At 41.8% G+C, this 25,941-nt stretch overlaps 1 protein-coding gene across 6 annotated transcripts in view; it reads left to right on the top strand.

The window, feature by feature from the left end:
• LOC123502745 (serine/threonine-protein phosphatase 6 regulatory ankyrin repeat subunit C-like) overlaps nucleotides 1–25,941 on the top strand; it is a 71,371-nt gene that overhangs the window by 30,826 nt on the left and 14,604 nt on the right. For all 6 annotated transcript variants that reach the window (XM_045251983.1, XM_045251982.1, XM_045251984.1 and 3 more), the window contains 3 exons: nucleotides 1,796–2,101; nucleotides 21,538–21,807; nucleotides 25,474–25,881. In XM_045251983.1, coding sequence (XP_045107918.1) covers nucleotides 1,796–2,101; nucleotides 21,538–21,807; nucleotides 25,474–25,881 — 984 coding nt within the window. The remainder of the gene's footprint in view (nucleotides 1–1,795; nucleotides 2,102–21,537; nucleotides 21,808–25,473; nucleotides 25,882–25,941) is intronic.

Genomic DNA, 25,941 nt, shown 5'->3' on the forward strand with positions numbered 1-25,941 from the left:
GATGTTGTAACATCCTCGCCTGCATAATATCTTTAGCTCGCACGAGCGCCCCCTTCCCGTATTTCTTGAGGTTTCCCTCAGGAATCGTGCCGATCTCTTTGGACAAATACCGGGAGGCATGGATGAAATTCCCACGCCCATTTCTGTAATACGCCACAAACCAACGTTGAGGCGGGATGTGGCGAACTTCTGGAACTGAATTCTCTAAGTAGCTTTCAAAAACATTTGGGATATAATCCAAGTCACTGTCTGAAATATTACGTGACTGGAGAAATTAAGTTTTAAAGCCAGAGCCGGCAAGGGGTAGAGATGCTACATTTTCATAAGCCAAACGGGCTTCATCATATGACATAAACGTCACATAGCAGCGGTTAGAAGGAAAATCCTTATCATAAACCAGTCAAATGCGAACAACCGTACCATATGCCTTGAAAAGTGAGTGCAAGGCATGATAGGAAAATGATGGATTAACATTTATGCAGCAGAAATGCGTTCCTCAGAAGAACTCCCAGAACAGGAGACTGCTGTGGGAGGCCCTTGTGGAGGGGAATCTTCCTTCCGACTCAGACCTGAAGATGACGTCTCGTGGGTCAGGTCAGCCACCTCACGAGAACCTGAATGTTTTTTTTGTGTTTTCCCATATAAAAGAAAAAGTAACACAAAAGATCAGCCCCAGGCGCAAGGGAAACCACCTACTGGGACGACAATGGGAGCGAGCGTTGGCTGCCGTGGACGGGGTACCTCGTCCCCATGCGGACCAATCGTTTTAAGAAAAGGCCCCACATGATGCAGAAAGTTTGTCCACGACAGAGCTAAGACCCCTCTCCCAAAGCATCCCAGCCTGGACACCCAACCATCCAGCACAGGACGGCCTCTATTGGGCGATCCCTCCACAGGGCAGAGCAGGGGCCTAAGCCCCCTCTAGCCTAGTTCGCCAGGTTACAGTGGAGGGGAGAGATAGAGATGGGAGGAGATGGAGGGGATAAGGGAGAGGGAGAAATGGGGGATGATTATTACTCTTCATATTTTATTGTTACTTTTATCATCATTAGTATATTTACCATCACAAATATTATTAACATTGTTATAATAATAATAATGATAATAATAATGAAGATGATGATAATAATAATATTAATATACTACTACTACTACTACTACTAATTATAATGATAGTGACAATAATAATAATAATAATAATAATAATAATAATAATAATAATAACAATAATAATAATTTAGATATTAATAATAATAATGATAATAATAATAATGATTATGATAATAATAATAATAATAATAATAATAATAATAATAATGATAATGATGAGCTATAGCGAGGGAACATCTAATTTTGAAGAGTCAAGTCTTTTGTTGGTAAGGTTCATTACTGTATTGTGTTTGTTGACAGAAGTATTTTTAGTGGAATGGGAATTTTGTCTAAATATAGAGAAAATTAACCCTAAAAAAAAGAGGTTCACTCCATAAAAATTTCTTTCCACTTTCCAGGCTTAAAGGTAATTAATTATATTAATAATATTAACAACAATAGTAATAATAATAATAATAATAATAATAATAATAATGATAATAATAATAATAATAATAATAATAATAATAATAAAGATAATGATAAAGATAATAATAATATGTAATAATATTATTTTTATTATTATTAGTATAGTTATTATTTTTATCGTTATTATTATTATTATTATTATTATTATTATTATTATAATTATTATTATTATTATCATCATTATTATGATTGTTATAATAAAAATACTAATGGTCAGGTGGCGTGGCTTGGAGGGCATGAAGGCCACCACAACACAGTCCTGTCCTGGCTGATGGCGGGCGATCCGGCATCCATAGCCAACGTCCCTGAGGTCTGTGACGGTCACACGCTGAACCAGAAAGGCTTGACGCCTCTTCATGTCGCGGCTCTGCGCGGGGCTCCCACTCGTGCTGTGAAGGCTTTGCTGGAACGCGGCGTAAGCCCGCATGTGATCTCCCCTGACAACATGACTCCCGCTGATCTGGCACGGCAGGAAGGTCATGACTCTGTAATTAAAGGACTGCAGTGCCACCATTGCGAACAGGTATGTGTGTGTGTGTGTGTGTGTGTGTTTGTAATAATAATAATAATAATAATAATAATAATGATGATGGTCAAAACTATCACAGTGGTCGTTACAAATCCTACCTATATAAAATGACTAGAAACATAATAAAGTGTAGTATTGGTGTGCGTGTATGTGCTTGTCTGTGATGTGTAGGTGTAAGAGAAAATAAAGAAGAAAAGGATTTATGTGGTAGTTCTGTGAAAGAAAGTGAAACAAGTTAGTAGGGAGAAGATTATAGATTCATGAAAACGTGAAAAGATGACTTTTACAGTGGCTGAATAGAGCATGGGACTTGAGTGTATGTAAGAAAATGTGTGAGTTTAAGGGCACAGTATGGTAAGTTATTTTAAGGGCACACTTTTATTTAATAAATGAGTTTAAGGACACGCTACAACATCCGTTTGCCGACAGGGCAAATTAATCTATATTTCATTTCACTAGACAATCAACTGGTATACCTTTCTTCATGAATAGAGTTCGATTTTACCTGTATTACTCTTCATATAGTATATCAATTCGCTGCATCTTTATACAGTGTATATACAGGGCAGACCCGTGGCATAGGCAGTATAGGCAAATGCTAAGGGCACCGTCCATCCAGGGTCCACCCCAGATGGGAACCGCCTTGTCGTGGTGGGGGGGGGGCTTGTGTGCCCCTGTGACTTGGCGAGCTAGGCTAGAGGGGGCTTAGGCCCCTACTCTGCCCTTCCAAGGGGGAGAGGGCTACCCATGCTAGTAAGGTCGTCAGTGAGGGGCCAGACCAAATGGTTTCTACATAGGCTGCCAGTGGACCAGCGGAGCCACCCGCTGGAGGGATCGCCCCATCAGGGTCATCCTGTGTTGGATGGTTCGGTGTCCTGGAAAAAACATTTGCATCATGTGAGGCCTTTTTTGAAAATGACTGGTCCACATAAGGACTAGATACCCTATTTACGACAGCCAGCGCTCGCTCCCATTGTTGTCCCAGTAGATGGTTTCCCTTGCCCCTATTTTGTGTTACTTGATACTTATGGGAAAACAAAAATATCAGGTTCTCGTGAAGTAGCTGACCTGGCCCGCGAGATGTCATCTTCAGGTCTGAGTAGGGAGGGGGATTCCCCTCCACAAGTGCCTCCCACAGTGGCCTCCTGTTCTGGGAGTTCTTCTGAGGGAGGCCTCTCTGCTAGATTGGACTCCCTTTTGATGGTAAATGTTAATCCATCTTTTTCTTATCACGCCTTGGTCTTGACATGGAGTCGTCCGATGATATTATCACAGCCGTCCCTCTTGAACCCACTGTGTCGAAAAGTGCAATGCAGCCTGACCCTCGTCCTCCGTTGACTGGTAGGAATGGTGATCATTCTCATCACTCACCCGTAGGGCGAAAGGCTGTGGTCCATCAAACCGGCACATCTCAACTCCCGGTGTCTTCTCGTCTGTTAATTATTTCTAGTTAGGTGAGTCACGGGCAGATCCTTCAAAAGGCTTGCCCGTCCACTGCACCTAAATAGTCATCTTCAAGCTTCTACAGTGGAACTGTAGAGGCCCTCGCACCTCAAGGGGGGAACTCCGAGCTTTACTATTGGAGTTTTCTCCTGCTGTGTCGCTCTACAAGAGACTATGTTTGGTGATAGTATTTATTATAGTCCTCCTGGCTATCATGCCTTTTTTTAACACTCCTTTCCCTGAACAGAGCAACCATGGTGGCACAGGTATCCTAGTCCGTCAGGATATACCTGTTGTCCCCTTGCAACTTAACTCTCCCTTGTTGTCAAAGTCTTCCTGGAACGATCCTACGTTATTTGTAGTGTATGTCTCCCTCCTCGGGTTCCTGTTTCCAGGGGAGATCTTGATGGTTTAGTGCGCGACATAGCTCCGCCTTTCCTCTTGCTAGGGGATTTTAACGGCCGTCACCCTTTGTGGTATGAGGATGCTAGTAATCCTCGGGGGTTTTACTCGCTTCTTTTATTGAGGATGATGGATTGGAGGTTTTAAATTCTGGGGATGTTACACATTTTCACAGTCCAACTGGGACTTTTACAATTCTTGATCTTCCTCTGTGTACATCTAATTCTTTCCTTGATTTTAATTGGCGGGTCCTACCCGATTTACATGGTAATGACCACTTTCCGATTTTAATGGAATCTGTGGAATCTGAGCCACAGTCCCTCCTCCCACGCTGGGTTTTAGACAAGGCAGATTGGCCACGATTCACTGAACTTAGCTCTTTTATCCGTCCATTGGCTGACTTTGATACTTGTTCTGAGGCTGTTGATTATTTTGCTGACTTTTTACGTTCAGCAGCGATTCAGACAATGACTAAAACGTCTGGTCGCTTTACTAAGCGTCCCGTTCTTTGGTGGAACGCAGCATGCACTAACGCTGTGAAAGAGAAACGGGCGGCTATCTCTCGTCTCCGGCAACATCGTGGGGACCCGCATTGTCTGTATGCTTTTCGACGTTGCTGTGCTCAGGCCCACCGCGTTTTGAAGGAGCCACAAAGAGCCTCTTGGAAAGCTTATGTCTCTTCTATTAACTGTCGCACCCCTCTTACGGATGTATTCAACAAAGTCCGCTGAATTGCTGGGAAGTATTCTGCGCCCTCCCCACCAATCTTGTTGTCTGCTGGCACGAACTGTGCCAGATCCTAAGACTGTCGCTGACCTCTTTGAAGAGCACTTTGCTAGTGTTTCCCCGAAGGATCCTGCAGCGCCAGGTGCACGTTATCGCCAAGGTATGGCATCTCTCGCTGTCAACTGTTCGTCGACTGGAAGGGAGTCTTATAATGTTCCCTTCTCTGTCTCTGAGTAGCGTACCACTTTGTCCCAGTGTCATGACTTCTATCCTGGCCCAGATGATATTCTTTATACATTCTTGCACCACTTGTCTGACTGTGCTTTTACCTTTTTATTAAATCTTTATAATATGATTTGGCATACCGGTGATTTTCCATCCTCTTGGGCTGTGGCAGTAGTTCTCCCATTTCCGAAGTCTAGGTAAGGTCATCTCCAGGCTAGGACGTACCGCCCTATATTTTTGATATCTTGTATTTGTTGGAAAAGGTGGTAAATATAAAACTCATGTGGTTCTTGGAGAGGAGAAACTACTTATGATCGGTACAGTATGGCTTCCGAAAGATGAGGTCTACTACATTCATCCCTGGATCGCTTTTATCCCTGGAGTCTTCTATTTGTGAGACCTTCGCTAATCACCGCCCTATTTTTATTTAGCAGTTTTTATCCAAACGTCTTTTACGGGTTCAAGTGGGGAATGTTCTGTCTGAGGCTACTGCTCTAAATGATGATGTCCCACAGGGAAGTATTCTCAGTGTTACACTATTCGCAGTCCCCATAAATGGTGTTATAGATACTCTCCATGATGGCGTTCACAGCTCCTTATATGTTGATGATTTATGTATTTCTTTTACTGCCGCTAGTATGCCATTGATTGAGCGCAAGCTCCAAATAGCAATCAATAGGGTATCCAGTAGGGCCAACATAAACGGTTTTCGTTTCTCCACCTCGAAGACCGTAGCCATGCATTTTTGTCGCAAGTGTGGTGTCCATCCACATCCTGATTTATACCTAGCCAATAGACACCTCTCATGTGTGGAGGCGACTCGATATCTTGGCCTTGTCTCATCTGCGTTTCCCATTTCCGTTCTCTTAAGGTGTCTTGTAGGAAGGCATTATCCAATCTTCGTGTTTTTAGTCACACCTCTTGGGGTGCGGACAGGGAAACTCTATTGCTTCTTCACCGTACACTTATATTTCCCAAGCTGGAGTACGGTTGTGAGATCTACTCATCTGCAACGGATGTACGGCTATGCATGCTTGACTTCGTGCATCATGCACGCTTGGCTATGGGTGCATATCGGACATCTCCATTTCCTAGCCTACTAGTGGATGCAGGTTTCTGGTTGCTCGACCTCCGGCGCCAATTTTCGATGCTCCGGTGTTAGTTTCGCACCCTCCGTCTTCCTGATTCTGTTCCTTGTGTGTCAATATTGCGGAACTGGCGTTCACAAGGATATATCACTCGACCTAGTCTCCCTAAACCTTTTGGCTTTCGAGTCGCCTCTCTCATGATGGATTTGTCAATAGCCCCCACTCCTGTCTACTCTTTCCGACTCCCTCGAGTTGGTTATTGGCAGCTTCCTGCTGTCTCGTTATGCCCTCCTGCCATGGATGGGAAGAAGGATCTCGCGCCAGCTCTGTCCCACACACGGTTTTTAGAACACTATTCTACCCATTCTGAAGCCATCCCTCTCTTTACTGATGGTTCTAAGTCCGATGCAAGTGTTGGGTTTAGTGTGGTTTTTCCATCCTTCTACCGGTCTGGTAGCCTTCCTTCAGTGGCATCTGTCTTTACTGCGGAGCTGTATGCCATAGTTCTAGGTCTACAGATCATTTTCACTCTCCCCTTTTCTCCTTTTACAATTTTTAGTGACTTTCGCAATGCTCTTACTGCTCTCTCCTCTATTATTTCCATTATCACATTGGTTTTATCAGCTTTGGAGTGGCTATATCTACTTACGAAACGAGGATATCGTGTTGGGTTCTGCTGGGTCCCTAATCACGTTGGTGTTCCCGGGAATGAACACGCAGACCGCCTTGCTAAAGAGGCAGTAAGTCGCGCTCCACCCCCTGCCCCTTTCCCGTTTAGAGATATTTCAGTACATTTGTCTGGCGATTGTTGCAAGATGGCAGAGGAGGTGGCAAACAGGGGTTGCCACCTCGAAAATGGGAGAGATTACCATTTCCGTTCGCCATGACTGGACATACACTCATATCTGCGACCGCCGTACACAGATTGTATTAGCGCGGGTACGAATCGGTCACACATATCTTACATAAAGATATTTGTTGACCAGGGACCCTCAACCCTACTGTGATGATTGCTTGGTGCCGCTTACCGTGCTGCACCTACTGTTGGAGTGCCCTAGTTTGATTGACTTACGACACTGCTACCTCTACCGGTGTCTCGGTAGAGATAGCGGTGTCTACTATCTCTCACAGGTCCTTGGACCAGCATGTCTGAACCCAGGCCATGATGTTTACGGGTACTTGGGAGAGGCTGGTCTCCTCCCCAATTTGTGAATTTTATATTGTTATATGCATTTTAATGTTTTATTTAGTTTTATAGTATTTTTAGTGACTTTTAATTTAATTGTTTTTAATTGTTTTTAGTTAGTTTTTATAAACTATATAGTTTTAATTAATAAATTGTTGAGGTGCCATATGACCTAAGTTGTTGCGGCGCCTAACCTTAAAAACCAAACCGAACCAAATCGTCCATCCAGTGGGCGCCACAAATGGCGGAAAAATAAAGTAACTTCCACTATTCTTAAAACTGGTTGGGATTTCCTCCTGAAATATGTCAGAATCACTCAGAAATCATGGATTCAGACAAGATGGGAAAGCAGGATAAAAAGCCTTGAGGTAGTAAGGTGTCAGGCTTAGCAATTCAGAGAGGCTCTTCTGGAGGTGAAGGAAACAACTGCAGACCCTCTGGTGAGAGTTGAAGCGCAGTCTTTGGCTGAGGATATTGTATCCTATCGCTTCTGCATTTGTACAGCCATGGTATGACATTCTCAGCAAGATCCTGTATGTCAGTAAACTGATACAGTCACCCTCCATGGAGCTTGTTGTGACTGTCGACCTGCTGAAGAAAACCAGAGATTCCCTCACCAGTAACAGAAACACGGGAACGGGATTTTCTGATGCACAGACAACGGCAAAGAAGATGTGTAATAAGAAGAATATGGATGCTGAACTCAAACTTCCAGGAGGAGGTAGCAGACACCTACCGAAACATTAACTTACTCCCTGTGAGATCTAATAGCACTAGTTCAGGGGGTGCTGTGAATCTTCCATTAAAGCTAGTCGTGATCTCGCTGAACGTTTCACTTTGTGTCTCACAACTCAAGGGGGCAGTCACAGCCTACCCTCTGAAGACAACTCTCCTTCTTCACACAAAACTACATGCACTTACCACACATACACCATTCACTTGAAAATCAAAGTTTGAAAGAAAATGGGAACTCAAAATAATAACGCCTCAGAGTCCCCTTCTGGGGAGGGGACCAAAAATATCCTCAGGTCGGACGCCTCTCTTGATAACGACACCAAATGCCTTGACACCTCCCTCAACTTTTTCTCCATTAACTTCTGCAACATTCGCGGTCTTAGATCTAATTTCCAATCTGTAGAACACCACCTCTCCTCTACTAAATCTCATCTTATCCTTACAGAAACACAGCTGTCTGAGGCAACTGACAGTAGCCCCTTCTCTGTTCCCTCCTACTTTCTCTATTCTCATTTTCATTCCAAATCTGAATGTTGCATCTATGTACGCAACGACTTAACTTGCTCTCGTGCCCACGCTCTTGAATCTTCTGAGTTTTCCATCATCTGGCGTCGACTTAACACTGTTCTCTCTCAAACTAAACTCATCTGTGCTGTTTATCTCCCCCGTAACTCTTCTGACTATAGTAAATTCTCCAACTACTTAACTTCCAAAGTGGAGCACATTTTGTCCCTCTACCCTCTCACTTAGATTTCCATTCTTGGAGATTTCAATGTTCACCACCAGCTTTGGCTTTCCTCTCCCTTCACTGACCATCCTAGTGAACTAGCCTTCAACTTTGCTATCCTCCATGGCCTAGAGCAACTGGTGCAACACCCTACTCGTATTCCTGACCGTCTTGGAGACACGCCCAACATTCTTGATCTCTTCCTCACCTCTAATCCTTCTGCTTATGCTGTCACCCTTTCATCTCCGTTGGGCTCCTCCAATCACAATTCTCCAACCCCTCCACAGGATCCCCTAAAGCGAAGGTGCCTCTGGCGTTTTGCCTCTGTGTTACGTTCACCGGTTAAACTGGTAAGATTGGCATCGGAGAGCCGGTGAACAATAACAATAAAAAAAACACTGCAGGTTCAACTGGTGAGGAAATGCAAAAGGGGGTCACTTTAAAAAGCTATTTTAATAACCCATAATGAAATTGACACATATATAACAAGAAACATGAAACACAGATATATAACATGAAACACAGGAAAATGACATACACATATACATATAACACAGTAATAAATACGACAATAAAGAACCCAACTTAATACCTAACAATAATCCTAATCCTATATAGAGGCAATGTGGAAAACACGGACGAGGGGAAGTGATACTTATGCGGTGTCGCAGTGGTGAAATGCTGGGTGATGGTTGATCCCACGGTAGACCCAAGAGGCGGTGTGTTCACTGGTTGAGGCTTGGATCTCAACTTCCAATCCAGAAAGCCAAGAGCTGGCTCAACACTTTCGGTTGAGTCGAAAGGGGCCGCGTGAATCCAACTTCGGGACAGTAGCGGGGCTTCATGAAACGGTGACGTGGAAGGGTTCATGAAACGGTGACGTGGAAGGGGAGGCGGAGAGGTGGCGATCGAGGTAACAAGCGGAGGAGGTGATGGTAGTAATGTATGTTACGGGCGGGCCGTAACATCTGCCACCTGGGGGGACCTGAAGAGGTATTATGCTGATTTTCCCAGGAATGATTACTGCTTCTGTGTCAGAGACCCATCTCTTTGTGCTGAACGTATAACAAAGGTGATAGTGTCTGGCATGGAGGCGTACTTTCCTCATTCTTTATCTCAACCTAAACATTCTAAACTTTGGTTTAACTCAGCCTGTTCTCGTGCTATACATGATAGAGAGGTTACCCACAAAAGGTACTTGAGTCTTCCATCTCCTGAATCTCACGCACTTTATATCTCTGCAAAAAATCATGCCAAGTCTGTACTTCAACTTGCCAAACACTCCTTCATAAGCAGAAAATGTCAAAATTTTTCAAACTCCAACTCCCCTCGAGACTCCTGGCATCTAGCCAAAATCATATCAAATAACGTCACTTCTTCATCTTTCCCTCCTTTATTTCACCCCGATGGTAACAATGCCATCTCTTCTGTCTCTGAAGCTGAACTCTTCTCTCAAACCTTTGCTCACAACTCCATCTTAGACGATTCTGGACTTGTCCCTCCCTCTCCTCCTCCCTCTGACCATTTCATGTCTACAATTAAAATTCTTCGCAATGATGTTTTCCATGCCCTCGCTGGCCTAAACCCTCGGAAGGCTTATGATCCTGATGGCGTACCTCCTATTGTTCTCAAAAACTGTGCTTCCGTGCTTACACCTTGCCTGGCCAAACTCTTCCAACTTTGTCTATCGACTTCTACCTTTCCTTCCTGCTGGAAGTTCGCCTACATTCAGCCTGTTCCTAAAAAGGGTGACAGTTCTAACCCCTCAAACTATCGTCCTGTAGCTTTAATCTCTTGCACAGATAACAGTAGATACGGATTTGACACGGGACTGCGGAGCCGCGCCGCCACTGCAGTAACGTACCCAAAGCGGTCAACTGGTAGTATGCGGCAGCTGACTGTTAAAGTTATAATTTTGTTAAGGTTTATACAGTATAAGGTGTATTTTTTAAGGAAATGCTAATCATTACTAAATACCGCAGCAGTGGGAAGGCGTGTGCATTTGTGGAGGCTGTGAGGTGCACCAGATTAAGGGTTTGGCTGACCTCTACCTGGAGGAAACATTATTATTATCATTATTATTATTATTATTATTATTATTATTATTATTATTATTATTATTATTATTATTATTATTATTATGTATATATTTGTGACAAGTTGTATACACCCATGTCTACTGCGAATTAGTCATTTTAAAATCTCAGGCGAGCAGCGAGATGGCCAACGGTTTAGCCAACGGACAGTGACAGTCACTCAAGTCACTCGGTTCAAGTCAGTCGTGCTAGGGATATCGCTGCAGCCAAGAGTGAGGGGTTATAATTGTTACGTGAATGTTCAGGCATTTTGACATATCTGTGGAGACAACGAAACAGTGAAATGTGAATGCTGTTGAAAGAGTTTTGTCCAACATTGGATTTACAGTGAAAGTGTGAAGAGCTTGTGTAAAGGCTCACATGAAAATGTTATTATGCACGTGTGTGATGCAGTCGCTAGTGATGTCACTGTGCAGTGAGTAATGAAGTACAGTGAGGTGAATAAAGAGTGAACATTGTGAGTGGTGTAATGCTCACAGATTTAACATTGTGAGTGGTGTATCCAACCGTGACGTGTAGGGTGACGCTGAATGTTGTATGCGAAGTTAAGTCAGTGGTACAGTGGAGAAGAACTGCTAGTGGTGACTTGAGGCTTATAATGTGAAACACTACAGTGAAATATAATGAGAGGTCACACAAAATGGCAGAGTGAGAGGCTGTAACTGGGACGTAATCCGAGACGCGTGCAACTGGTGGCAGTGACTGCAGTTTTGACATCTGGTGCCATATAGATAGTCAGTTTGAGAAAAGATAGTGACACTGGTGAAGAACAGTGACATGTTATTGACATCACTGTGACGTGGAAAAGTACTGTGAAGTGCTGTTAAGTGTTAAACTCACCTGATTACTAACGTGACTGCAACAAACCGATGAATAATTAATAGTGACTAGAATGGTAGGATACAATGCCTAGGTAGTGACTGATATTTCTTCGCGTTAATGATGTAAAAAAAAATAAAGCCCGCCTGTGCGCTTTGTAAATAGTCTTCCTAAAAAAAATAAAAAAAAGTTGCATTTTTATTAATGAAATTATATAGAGTACGCTTGTGCAACATCTGTGACATATATAAGGGGTGGGATAGTAAGACACCAACAGTGATGTCCACGCCAAGCGCAAACCTGGTGTCGCCACAGGAGGTAACACACGGTCACAGAGTGATGACAAGAGGCATAAACTCACAGGTGTGAAGAAGAGATGAGCAAGTGGACAGCCAAAATCATGTAAAGTAATTTATAAGTGATGCAAAATTTGCATTTGTTTTAGAAATACAGCTGTAAGCTTAAAGTTGTATTTAAACATCCACCTAGTACAATATAAATTCTCGTGTTTGACTCGTATAACAGAACGGTACAATGACACAGTTGTATGGATTTAGATATCGCTTTCAGGCATTGAATTAAACACAGTTAGCTTGCTTCACAGTGATTTTCATAGATTCAAGTTGGCTAGGAGCTGAGATTTCGAGGTTTGAAATTTAAGGTCCGTTCTCCGGCTTTGGGTAAGTTACTGCAGCGCGGCGATTTTCGTGTCAAATCCATATCTACTGTCTCTTGCTTGTCTAAAGTTTTTTAATCTGTCCTGAGTAGGAAGATTCTCAAACATGTCACTTCACAATTTCGTCAAGGTCGCTCTACTAATGATCTGGGTTTCCTTACTGAGTCTTGGTCATCCTCTTTTAGAGATTTCGGTGAAACTTTTACTGTCGCATTAGACATATCAAAAGCTTTTGATAGAGTCTGACACAAAGCTTTGATTTCAAAACTGCCCACCTACGGCATCTATCCTTCTCTCTGCAACTTTATCTCAAGTTTCCTTTCCAACCACTGCTGTGGTAGACGGCCACTGTTCTTCTCCTAAATCTATTAATAATGGTGTTCCTCAGGGTTCTGTCCTGTTATCCACTCTCTTTCTATTATTCATTAATGACCTTCTTAACCAAACTTCTTACCCTATCCACTCCTATGCTGATGATACCACCCTACATCTTTCCACGTCCTTTCAGACTCAATTCCTCCATCTGTCAACTCGACACAACCTTCCAGACAACTATCCCCTCTTCTTCAATGACACAACTGTCTCCCTCTTCCACAATGAATATCCTCGGTCGGTCTTTTGCTCATAATCTTAACTGGTAACTTTACATCTCATCTCTTGTTAAAACAGCTTCTATGAAGTTGGGTATTCTGAGGCGTCTCCGCCAGTTTTTCTCACCCCTCCAACTGCTTGCTCTGTATAAGGGCCTTATCCGTCTCTGTATGGAGTACTCTTCGCATGTTTTGGGGGTTCCAGTTTCACAGTTTTACTAGATAGGGTGGAATCAAAAACTTTTCGTCTCATCAACTCCCCTCCTCTGACTAACTGTCTTCAGCCTCTTTCTCACCACCAGAATGTTGCATCTCTTTCTATCTTTTATCGCTATTTTCATGCTAACTGTTCTACTGATCTTGCTAACTGTATGCCTCCCCTCTTCCTGCTGCCTCGCTGCACAAGGCTTTCTTCTTCCTCTCATCCCTATTCTGTCCAACTCTCTAACGCGAGTTATCCAGTACTCTCAGTCATTCATCCCTTTCACTGGTAAACTCTGGAACTCCCTCCTTGCATCTGTATTTCCGAATTCCTACGACTTGTCTTCTTTTAAGAGGGAGGTATCGAGGCATTTGCTCCCCAACTTTGGCTGACGCTTTTACACTTTGGCTGACGCTTTTACACTTTTTACAGAGCCAACACTCAAGTGGGCCTCTTTTTTAATTTTCTTTTTTTTTTTTTGCCCTTGGCTGGCCCTCTTCCCTATATATATAAAAAAAAAAAAAAAAGCAGTTGAGAACCAAAAAAAGACATTTTTGACAATGAGTCTCCAGGTGACCCCATACAAGATGAACTGCGAAAAATAGAAATCACATTTTATAATGTGGTTGTGGATACTGCCTTCACTTGTTGAGAGATTTCAGAATCTTGGCGAGGTGAATAACAAGTTTGATGTACTCCTTAATTTCCCCAAGTTGGAAGAAGATCTGCTGGAGCAGTGTTAAACCCTAAGTACTGGTCTTACCCATGATAACCAGCCGGACGTTGATGACACAGAAATTGAAAAGGAAATGCATAATTTTCCACCATTGCCATCAAAGAATGTGACAAACATGGAACTCTTGACCGTCCTGCATGAGAAGAAGCTGGCAGAAATTTACTTTAATATGTGAGTTGCTTTGAGAATCTCTGACACTCTTCCTGTTACAGTGGCAGCTACTGAAAGAAGCTTTTCTAACCTAAAACTGATTAAAATTCAAAACTTACTTGAGATCTACTATGATGCAAGAACGTCTCAGTGGACTTGGCATCGTAAGCATAAACCATGGGGTCTCAAATCAGTTGTCATATGATGATGTTGTAGATGACTTTGCTGCAAGAAAAACAAGGAGAGTAAAGCTGTAGCAGGTGATATGAGGTTGAGGAAGTGGTGGTGTAGTTTCTAAGTCATTTAAGTTATTGCAATACCAAAAAGCACCGCAAGAGGTCTTTGAAAGATCCCCTTTTTATTTATAGTCCAGGCAATATAGCACATTTTAGGGCCCAACTTGGAACAAATTGCAACAGAATTGTTTTCACCACAGGGCATGCCCATGAGGTGTCTAGAACATCATACTAAAAGTCCTAAGAAATCCACGTTGAGGAAATATGTCTAATTTCCATAAATCCAAGATGGCCGTCAATTTTCGATAATTTGCCATATCACCGCATTTAGATGTCATAATTGAGTGATTTAAAATGCTAAAATGGGGTTTTTGAACACAAGGATTCACGTGGAATAGGTTACATTTTTACTGGATAAAGAATTTGTAGCCAAAAAATCCAATATGCTGGAAAGAATGTCTATTTTTAAAATGTATTTGCTCAACATTTCATAATTTTCTGTGCATTTTTTTAACCTATGGCCTACTGAAGTGTAGGAAAACACAATTGTAGCCATAGATAAGTTTATTATCATACTCATGAACAATAGTAAGTCTATGTTTCAACAACAGATCATCAACATTAATTTCAAAAGTGTCAATTCCAGTTGTGCCACTTTGTGGTATCCGGCTTAAGCGTCGTCGTCTACATCATCTGATAAATCTGGCACCTGTGAGTTAGAACAGCTTGTACCACGACATTCTCTACACACGGCAGTGCAATGGAGACCATATTTTTGGCATGTGCATCTCCTTGTTTTGCAGTTTTTCTTGCAGCTACAACAGATGACATCCAGTATCTCCAGTGGTGCTGCGGGCTGATCTGTCTGTATAGGCATGCACCTTCTGTCCACAATGTGCCATCCCCAATTTTGTGACATCATGTTGACACATGTTCCTTTCCACTCCATTACCTGGTAATAGACACGGAGGCTATGGAATCTTGCAGCTGCTGATGTTGGGAGTAGAGTTTGTGGTTCCATGGAAGGTGTGTTCTTGGAAATCTTGTCACAGAACCGTTTGTATCTTAAGCTGTCCAGTCCTTCCTCTTTGGTACCACCGTACAGTGATACCAGAGCTTTCTCTCCTGCACCAGTTATGTCCTCCGGTGTTTGCTCTGATTTGTGGAACATCTCTGATTGCTCACGAAACAAGGAATCAGTCTTCACCTTCTTCACTGCCAAACCTTTTCCCAATCCAAACAGGCGACCAGTGGTATCGCAGCCAAGAATAGCATGGACAAAGAGCAGATGGTCGCAAATCTGAGGACCCAAAAACTCTTTCGACTGCTTTATGCACCATACCCTTCTCGATTTGGTGGCTTGCTTTGACTATGATACCAGAAACAGTTCGTTTGGGGTCATATCAGCGTGATACAACAGGAGGACCAACAAATCTGTGTCGTCACCGATGAGAACCGTATCTCTTGTTCTGGCAGAGGCAAGGGCTGTTTGAACAATGAGGACATCAGCATCATGCTTGGCGTGTTCTGTGCTGCATCCAGCCCTTTCTAGTTTGTCGCTGAGAAAATGTTTGAAGCGCTGTTTGTTTGTCTTGTTGTTCAGGAAGTCCTCCTTCTTGGATTGGATGATCATATCACCAGCAAAGTTTACGGTCAAACTAGAGCAGGTTCCTGTTCTTCTTTGTTGTGTGACATCTTTAATAGTGGGTTCATCTTTGTAGCCATCAAAAACAATGACAGCAGCTCCATATTTCTGTCACATATCTGACATAAATTTGACACGCACTATCATATCACTATCACTATGCCACATTATGGTCCACATTATCGGCAATATATTCTATGTGGTGCTCTTCGGAATACCCAGGGATCTCAGTACCTTGTACAACAGCTGCATTCCGTTCATATTTCATGACCTCAGCATAGGAAGATGAAAACCCATGCCCGTGAAGCGTGTCCACTAAGAAACGTGACGCAAAATGGTGGTGCATCTGGATACTTAGGCCAAGCTGAAGAGGGGCTATTATTGCCCTTGGTCGTATGGCTTGCATTATGGCCTGCCCAACTCGAAGCAAGTTTTACACCAACATTTTTACCAGCAAACATAGTCCTAAGCAGTAGTTGCAATGAGTTTGCAATGTAGTTAGCAGAATCAGCAATGTCTCCCGTGTCTGGATAGAAATCCTTTGGGGTTTCCATGGACTTTACATCACTGGCAATAAGTTTTGCAGTAGCTTCAATAATATTCAACTTGTCATCTTCAATATTTTCAGCTTTCTGTTGCTTGTGGAATGCATAGAGGATTGAGCTTGCTGAATTTCGCTGTGTGACCACACATTCTTTGGTGCTCAGCACAGTCATTATAACCCTCTCACCAAAGTGCTCCTTTATTTTAGTTTTCATGTATTTAGCACTGTAAGGTTCATACTCTGTGTTTTGAAGAAACTGATATTTTGAGAACAAGGTCATGTATGGTGGTTTGCTCCTCGTAATTTTCTTCTAAGAACAGAGCCTCTTCCAGGAACGCTGACGTTCTCTCGTCTATCTCAGGCCTTCCGAGTTTGAGCCTCTTTGATTTTTCTCCAGTACTACTGGTGTCTAAAGAGAGCTTAGTAGGAATGTTTTTCCCTGTCCTTAAGTTGCTACTGCACTGTTGGTGATATATTGCATCCGCTGTGTATAGGTCATTCACCGATGCTATTCTACCTAATACTGTTGCAGACCATTCGTCATTTCTAGAATGACAAACCGGAAGGATACTCTTCTGAAAGTCTTCTGTCCTAACTGGGAAACCACCCAGTTCTCTTTGCTTCCTACCAGTTTTAGCTGACTGTCCACAAAACAAGCAGTGTTCCGGAGCTAACAGCGGGGTTTTGGTGGTTTTTGCTGCCTTGCTACGTCACGTGCAATGTTATCTGCTTTGCAATAGTTGCGGCGACACTCAACATGTAGTTTCTCTCCTGGATTCACTACCAAATCGCTACCACGTTGACTACTTGCACGATTCACACCATCGCTGCCTTTTGTTCAAAGAACAACTGTCGCCTTTCCGTCAGAGATTGATTCATTACAGATGTGACACTTCTCCATTGTCAATGTTTGCTGAATCTCAGATTAATTACCCTGGAATAGAAACAAAAATACAGTTAGTCAAGAGTTAGTCACATGAGGAAGCATAACAGAAAGAAATAAGGATAGGATTGGACCACTCAGAAAAGATGGTGTATTAGTGGATCAAAATGAAGACATAGTAGAATTACTGAATGAACAATTTTCTTCAGTATTTACTAGGAAAGAATAGGAAATCCTGTTACAAACAGTGCGACGAGTAGTTTAAGAGCTTTAGAAAATATTGATATAAAACCGGGAATTATTAGGAAATTTATTCTTGAACTAGACGATAGGAAAGCTAGTGGTCCTGATGAGCTACATGCCAGAGTACTTAGGGAGGGTGTAGACAGTATTTCTGAAGCACTTAAGTTAATCTTTGAAAGATCACTTAGGTTTGCTGAGATACCTCAGGACTGGAAGTTAGCTAATGTTACTCCAATATTTAAAAAGGTAGGAAGGATGATGCGAATAATTATAGACCGATCAGTTTAACTAGTATAGTATGTAAGATACTAGAGAAAATCATTAAGGGTAGTATTTGGGAGCATTTAAATGAGAATAGATTAATTAGAGATACCCAACATGGCTTTAGATCAGGGAGGTCCTGTCTTACAAATTTGCTCGATATCTTAGAATATATTACCAAGGAGTTAGATGATGGAAATAGCATAGATGTTATATATCTAGATTTTAGCAAGGCGTTTGATAAGGTACCGCATAGGAGGCTAGTGTACAAATTGAGACTACATGGGATAGGGGTAGGTTAGTTGATTGGATTAGTGAATGGCTTTCTGATAGGAAACAGAGAGTAGTATTAAATGGGGCAATGTCTGAGTGGAAGGAAGTGGTTAGTGGGGTACCCCAAGGATCAGTGCTAGGACCTCTTCTTTTCTTGGTGTACATTAACGATTTAGATATAGGAATTAGTAGCAAAGTATCAAAGTTTGCAGATGATACTAAGATAGCATGTGCAGTACAGGGTGAAAAGGACAATTACAGAATACAACGAGACCTGGACAGGCTGATAGCATGGGCAGACAGGTGGCAGATGGAGTTTAATTCTAAAAGTGTCAGGTTATGCATTTAGGTAAAGACAACACAAACTTTAACTATGAGATGGAGGGATGTTGGCTAGAGGCAGTAGAGGAAGGAAAGGATTTAGGAGTAGTGATAGACAGGACTATGAAATTTTCAAAGCAATGTTTAGAAGCAAGAAATAGGGCAAATAGGATCCTGGGTTTTATAAATAGAAATGTTAGTTATAAAAGTAAGGAAGTGGTGCGTAGCTTATATAATTCCTATGTTAGGCCCCATTTAGAGTATTGCATACAGGCCTGGTCACCCCACTATAGGCAGGATATCAACATGTTAGAAGCAGTTCAGAGAAGAGCAACTAGGATGATACCAGCATTAAAGCGCCTGGAGTATAGAGATAGATTAAAGGAATTAAACATGTTTTCATTTGAGAGGAGATGTATAAGAGGGATATGATAGAGTTATTTAAAATGTTCTCAGATACAAACTACATAGATGTGAGATCTTTCTTTACCTTAGAGGAGGAAATAGGACTAGAAATCATGGCAGGAAGATTAGAAAGCAAGGCTGCAGGTTAGATATAAGAAAATATTTCTTTAGTCATAGAGTGGTAGACTTCTGGAATGCATTGCCAGAGACGGTTGTAAATAGCACTAGTTTGACAATGTTTAAAAACAGATTAGATAAGCACTTAAATTTATTAGATTTATAATTATGTATAGCACTGCATGATAGTTTTTATAAGAAATTTACTATAGTTAAATAGGACATGATCCCCATGTATGGGGACCACAAATTGTAGAGGATTTCGCTGCAGGACTTAGCCCTGTTAATGGGCCAAATATTTAGAATTAGTATATAATGTATTGTGTACTTGTAAGTGTATCTTTAAGTACTGATGACGAGGTCGCTGTGCGACTGGTACAGGATAACCTAGATGGGCCCTGGTGGCCCTTTGTTATCCTATTATTTATGTTATGTTATGTTATGTTATGTTAACAGTCACATTTTATGCTTAGTTTGCTTATATTTGGGATACCATGCATGTGAACATTTTTCAATATTTTTTGCCCATATTGGATTTTTGGCTATAAATTCTTTATCCAATAAAAATGTAATCTATTCCACGTGAATCTTTGTGTTCGAAAACCCCATTTTAGCACTTTAAATCACTCAATTATGACATCTAAATGCGGTGATATGGCAAATTATCGAAAATTGGTGGTCATCTTGGATTTATACAAATTAGACATATTTCCTAAACGTGGATTTCTTAGGACTTTTAGTATGATGTTCTAGACACCTCATGGGCATGCCCTGTGGTGAAAACAATTCTGTTGCAATTTGTTTCAAGTCGAACCTTATTTTGCCTGGACTATTAGATCCTTGTAATTTTTTTGTCAATATTGGTTTCCTTAATATCTTCTTTTGTGCAGTGCCTTATTTGTATTGTATCTAACTATGATTTATTTTGTCACTTGTTTCCACCTTTTACTTGTGGATATTCAAATCTTATACTTTATGTAACCTATTTATATTGCATTTAATATATTCATTTCATATCTTTTTTGCATTTTTTCTTATTTGTTCTAGGGATTTTGATTGGGCAATTACTTTCTTTATGCAACAGAAAGTTCAAGAGAAAGCTTTTCAGTTTCTCGTGAGTATGTACATCAGCAGTGGAATTTACTGCGATGCTACCTAAAATCTTGCCTAGGGAGCCAAATTGGTTAGGGCCGGGTCCAAGGATTCTATAGTATAAGGATATACGCGTTGAATGAACGGGGTGGAGGAATTGATTAGGGAGCTGAGCTTCTAACAGATGGCGCGCGGGTCGCAGGTAGTAAGGGGGTGAGGGATGGGGGGGAGTCCATCAGCAGGGGAGGATGAGCACCGTTACAAGATTCCAACAGTCAGTCAGTCGCGGGAAGAAGCGCAAGGCACATTAGCTATCGCCCTCCTCCGCCTGGGCCACAGCACGCTCAATGCTCATTTGCACCGACTACGTCTGTCTCATGACCACTTCTGCCCTTGGTGTAGGACTACCCCTGAGGCCATGGAACATTTCCTACTTCAGTGCCCACGCTTCCACTCTCAACACGCTGCACTATCCTGGTTCTCCGCCCTGGCCATTACAACACTCCACCTGCCAACCCTCCTGGCGGCCTCCGGCGTCCACTGCTCCTGCCAACTTGCTGTCCTTCGCCTTACTTGTGCCTTCTTGAGAAAGACCATCCAGCTACCACGCCTGTGATACCCACACAGGACTATACCAGAGCTCATAAGAATCCATAGATCTTCATGGCCTCTTTTGGATCCTTATGAACCCTGGGGTAGTCCTGTGTGGGTATCACAGACGTGGTAGCTGGCAGGTCTTCCTCAAGAAGGCACGAGTAAGGCGAACGACAGCAGGCTACCAGGAGAGGTGGATGCCTGAGGCGTCCAAGAGGGTGGGCAGGTCGAGTGTTGTGATGGCCAGGGCGGAGAGCCGGGGGCGTAGTGCAATATATTGAGAATGGAAGCGTGCGCATTGAAGCAGGAAATGTTCCATGGCATGAGGGGTAGTCCTACACCAGGGGCAGAAGGGGTCACGAGACAGACGTAATAGGTGCAAGTGAGGAGTATGGTGTGCCCAGGCGGAGGCGGGCAGAAAACGCATATATATATATATATATATATATATATATATATATATATATATATATATATATATATATATATATATATATATATATATATATATATATATATATAAATATGTTTTATTTGCTTTATAAGTTCATAACCACGAGAGAATGCAGGGAAAAAATTAGAGGGTGGCGAAATAAGGGAGAAATCTTAAGTTACTCCTGAAAACGTTTTCTATGAAAGTACTCGCTTCTGACGCTTCTAACAGATGGCAGCACCGTCGCTGTCCTCCAAACTTTTTAACCCACACCACAACTTCCTCTCTATAACTTTCTTGGACGGGCCTGTGTATATTATAGAATGATACAGTTGATAGTGTAGGAATATTTAGTGCACTTATATGTACGAGAAGGGGGCAAGCCACCTGGTGATAACCACTAGTTCTGAAAACTTCCCATCAAGATACATACATCGTTACAGCCACTAAAGATAGCATCTGTCGCCATCGAGAGGAACTTTGAGAAGTTTAACAAAATTATTTTGCCATTACATCATTTTATATTATGTACTTTTTGTTGCAATACCATCAACACCATGGCTGCTTTTCTCTCTCTGGCAGAGTAATGCACTTCCAGAAGATCTTTACGAGGAGCTCCTGTCAACAGTCTGTCACGGGGACGACGTGCAGGCGGTGTCCAGTCTCCTGTGTAAGGGTGCTGCTACAGAGAGCTTTGGTGGCCGCTCCGTCCTCAAGCTGGCTGTCACTACCGATCGTCCACTCACCGTCAACCTGCTACTGGCTAGTGGTGTGCCGCTGCCCGCTAGCCTACTGCTGGAGGCTTGGCAAAGCCCTGACGTTACCCATAGAGTGCTGGCCTCCCTCACCATCGTGAGTACCTTGCTCTGCTTGTTCCCCAACACTGCCACACTACAGTGCACTAGGCTTAAATTTCAGCGAGGCTCATTTGCCATATGAAAAGTGTTCTCCCAAAAGACGCATACTCAAAAGCTCTGACGTGCGCCGTCATCTTTGAAAATTGCTCCCTAAGTGCCTTTATTTGAAGAAGCCGTGGCGAGGCAAAGGCGCCTTTTGAACAGCAGCATTAGCGTAGGTGAGGGTATCTCCTGGGTAATGATTACATTAATAGCGTAAGCTTAGTATTGGGTCTAAAGTAACGTGTTTTTTTTTTTTTTGTTTTTTTCTTCTTCCAAAAGTATTTATAGGGCAGTGAGACCTTAAAACAATAACCATTGTATAGTAGATAAGATGATAAGTGTGATTTTGTGTGGTAGATAACTCTTCAGGCTTTGCGAGTGGAGATGAGTGCGTCTCCTGGGGTAATGATTGCACAAATTATGGCATAAATATTGGGTTTAGAGTCTGAAGATTAGTTATATTGTAGAAAATGTTAGAATACTATCCATAGTAGATTAAGTAAGGTGATGAGTATAATTTTGGAGGATTGCTATTTAGTGAAGAGACTTGGGGAAGATGAGGGTGTTTCCTGTCTTACGCAGATAAATTTCCACTTTAATGTTGGGTTTCTAGTGAAATGGTTCGCCCCAAAAGTAATTATTAGTTAGTAAGACTTTAGAATACTGGCCATACCATAGTAAAGAAGGTGATATGCTTGATTTTGGGAACAGCCAACTTTTTTTTCTTGTGTTATGGCCTATTGCGTCTGTAGGCATACTTGAAGAGTATATGTGGGAAGCGCTGTTCAGCTTCAGCCCATTAGTGGCACAGGCAATTTTATGTATAGTGGTACTCATATTAGGAACCATATCACCAGAACCTGGGTATCATAGTAACATGTTGGTAACTATAAACCACTCGACAAATGGCAAAGCTTCAAAGCGGTATGTGTAGTTTCGAACCTAGGCGTGGACGTCTGCCTGATCCCACGCTCACCACCTGATCCACAACACCACCACCTGACAGTAGCTAATTGTCAAGAATAATTTAGCGGCTTAATTTGAAATATTTTCTCATAAATCTCTCACATGAATACTAGAATACTAGAAAACAGTGGTAAGTACTATAGTATAGACCAGTCTATACATATAACCTAGTATATTAGATTAGAATTTATAGTAACTGTAGAACGAAGCTTTTTTAAGAAAAATACTGTCAGTAAGTGGTCCAGTGTATGGTTAGGTTAGCCTTTAGGCGACAGCTGTGGTTAGTGGCAGGCAGGGTACGTTAGTTGATGTGGCAGCTTGGAATGTCACGCATGCAGCATTTTGTGATCAGTGGCCGATGTAAGTTCATAATTTAGGCGGACTAACCTTCCTGTATCCCTTGAAGTTGGTGGTGAGCTGCTGGGAGCAAAGTGAGCCTAACCAACTCGGGGTTTGTGGGGAGGCTGTAAGCCCCAGATAATTTTTTTGAAAACTTGGAAATCTTGAGGGCATCTTTAAGCTATATGCAGCAACGAAATCCTTATACTCTTCACTCTCATTATTATTATTAAACGTATTAAACTTTTTGAGCAGGAAATATTAGTTGAGGGGAACTAATGACAAAGGCAGAGACTAAAATTTAATGTCTAAACATTAGTGACGTCACGGAGGTTATAAATAATGGCGCATAGGTAGGATCGCCCTCATGAACTGCTGCTCGACACGTACTGAGGTAAGACAGCACCAGGTGGCAGGTGCTCTTCGTGGCTAAATACACCCCGAGGAAACTTTAGATCTTTAGATCTAGTATCTAACCTGAATCTGTCCTCACTGATGCAGGGAGACCAGCCCTTGTCTGTCAAAACCCTCCACGTGTGCACTGGCTCTGGAGACTCCCAGAGAGAGAGAGAGGATAGTGAACGAGTAGTAGACGTGAGAGAGACGCCCGACGCACAGACCGCCAGTTGAGTTGTTTCCATTGTTTCTAGTCCCAGACTCCCAGTGTTGCCAGATGGTCTCGGTAAAATTTCAGATTTCAAAAAAATTCTGACAAGTTTTTCCGATATACGTGTATATATATATATATATATATATATATATATATATATATATATATATATATATATATATATATATATATATATATATATATATATATATATATATATACACAGAGAGAGAAAGAGAGAGAGAGAGGGGGGGGAGATAATAATTATTGATATCCACCACCCGTGATATAAAGTCAAATAAATATATTGACGCAATACGTTGAAATACAATGAATGCAGTGCGTATTGTTTTATATTCATTAGATATACCATATGAAATGTTTTCTACAGGGATATTGAAAACAATTGCATCTATAATTAATGAATGTATTTACATCTGTATTATCCTGATTTTACAGATGTATATCCTAATATCACAAATAAAAAGGTAGTCTTTCAAATAACACAGAAACCATAAACAGATCTAATCATTAGAGAGCATATTATTCAATAACAGCACGTCAACTCATTCAATAGTTTTAATCAATTAATTCAAATTAAGTAGTTAATTCAATTGCACCACATTGACTGCTATGGAACAACATAGAAAGATCATCATAAATAAAGACACATTCTTTCATCTAACACAGTAACAAAGCGTAAATTAAGGTACGAGTAACTGAGATCATGTAAATGTAATTTACTAGGTATTATATAGTAGTTATACCACGAGGTAGTGTACAATCTTATTGACTTCTATACACATAGAAAGATTATCTATCCAAAATGGACATTTCAATGAACACAGTAGCAATGGATAACCACAGGCGCTGCCCGCTGGCACCATGGAGGTTCTCATACATTGTTGGGTTGGCTGGCAATTTCTATAGGTACTAGAGAGCCTTGAATGTGGTTTCTGTGTATAAATTAGTTCATGCGTCATTATGTCATCGGGTTTTGCCGATGGCTGCCAAAATTTTATTTGGGGAGTACAAACCAAAATTTCTGACAAATTTCTGACAATTTGTCAAATTTTCTGTAGATTTTACAATAATTTCTTAATTTCTGACAAAATGTCAAAATTTCAGAAGATATCCAGAAATTTCTGACAATCTGGCAACACTGTCTAGTCCCCACAGAAGCCATGTGCCAAGTTAATGTTTGGAAGAGTAGATGACCAAAGTGTTCATAGCGGTATCGGTTCATGTAAGGGCATTACCAACAAAAGAAAAAGTTAGATTTTTGTTGCTTTTATATAACATTGAAATTTAATTTATTTTTTCCCTTTTGGCTTTTATTTGTCTCAGGGAGGGCAGAAAGAGTAGGAGTTTTGTTCACATAGTACAGTGGTTGCAGCAAATATATATATATATATATATATATATATATATATATATATATATATATATATATATATATATATATATATATATATATATATATATATATATATATAGATGACGTTTTGTTAGCAATTGGATTTTTAAAATTTATAACATTTAATGACACCTGCTTATATGCCCCGTTGCTCTCTCTCTCTCTCTCTCTCTCTCTCTCTCTCTCTCTCTCTCTCTCTCTCTCTCTCTCTCTCTCTCTCTCTCTCTCTCTCTCTCTCTCTCTCTCTCTCTCTCGTGTACCACCACCTGACCCTTTTTCCCTCATAGGCCTACAGCAGACGGCTGCTTGCAGAGCAGCGACGCCTGGAAAATGTTAGTCGCAATCTTGCTGAGGGTATTAACAATCTGGTGAAAGCCATCGAGGGAAATACCCCCTGGGAAACTGCCTGGCGGTGGGGAAAGGAAACTGACCGTCCAGCACTAAGCGACCTCCTGATAAAGGCTGCAGCTGCCAACTGTCCCGTGACTGCTGCCTTCTTACATAGGGCTGGAGCATGGTCAGTTTTTAGCCAGGCCCCAGGTGGGAATGCCCTACACTCTGCCCTGGAGGCTGGCCACAAGGGTATGGCTGAGCTGCTGATCAGGGACCTCGGCGGCTGCCCATACCTGCCTGACACAAATGGTCGCCTTTCACTGGACATGATGACAAAGGAGGAGCAACAGAGGCTGGAGCAGGTGAGATTGTTTTTGTGCTATTTAAGGCCATGTCCCACATAATACGATGTAAGGCGACCG

This window comes from Portunus trituberculatus, chromosome 12, assembly GCF_017591435.1.
Source record: "Portunus trituberculatus isolate SZX2019 chromosome 12, ASM1759143v1, whole genome shotgun sequence".
Taxonomy (NCBI): Eukaryota; Metazoa; Arthropoda; class Malacostraca; order Decapoda; family Portunidae; genus Portunus; species Portunus trituberculatus.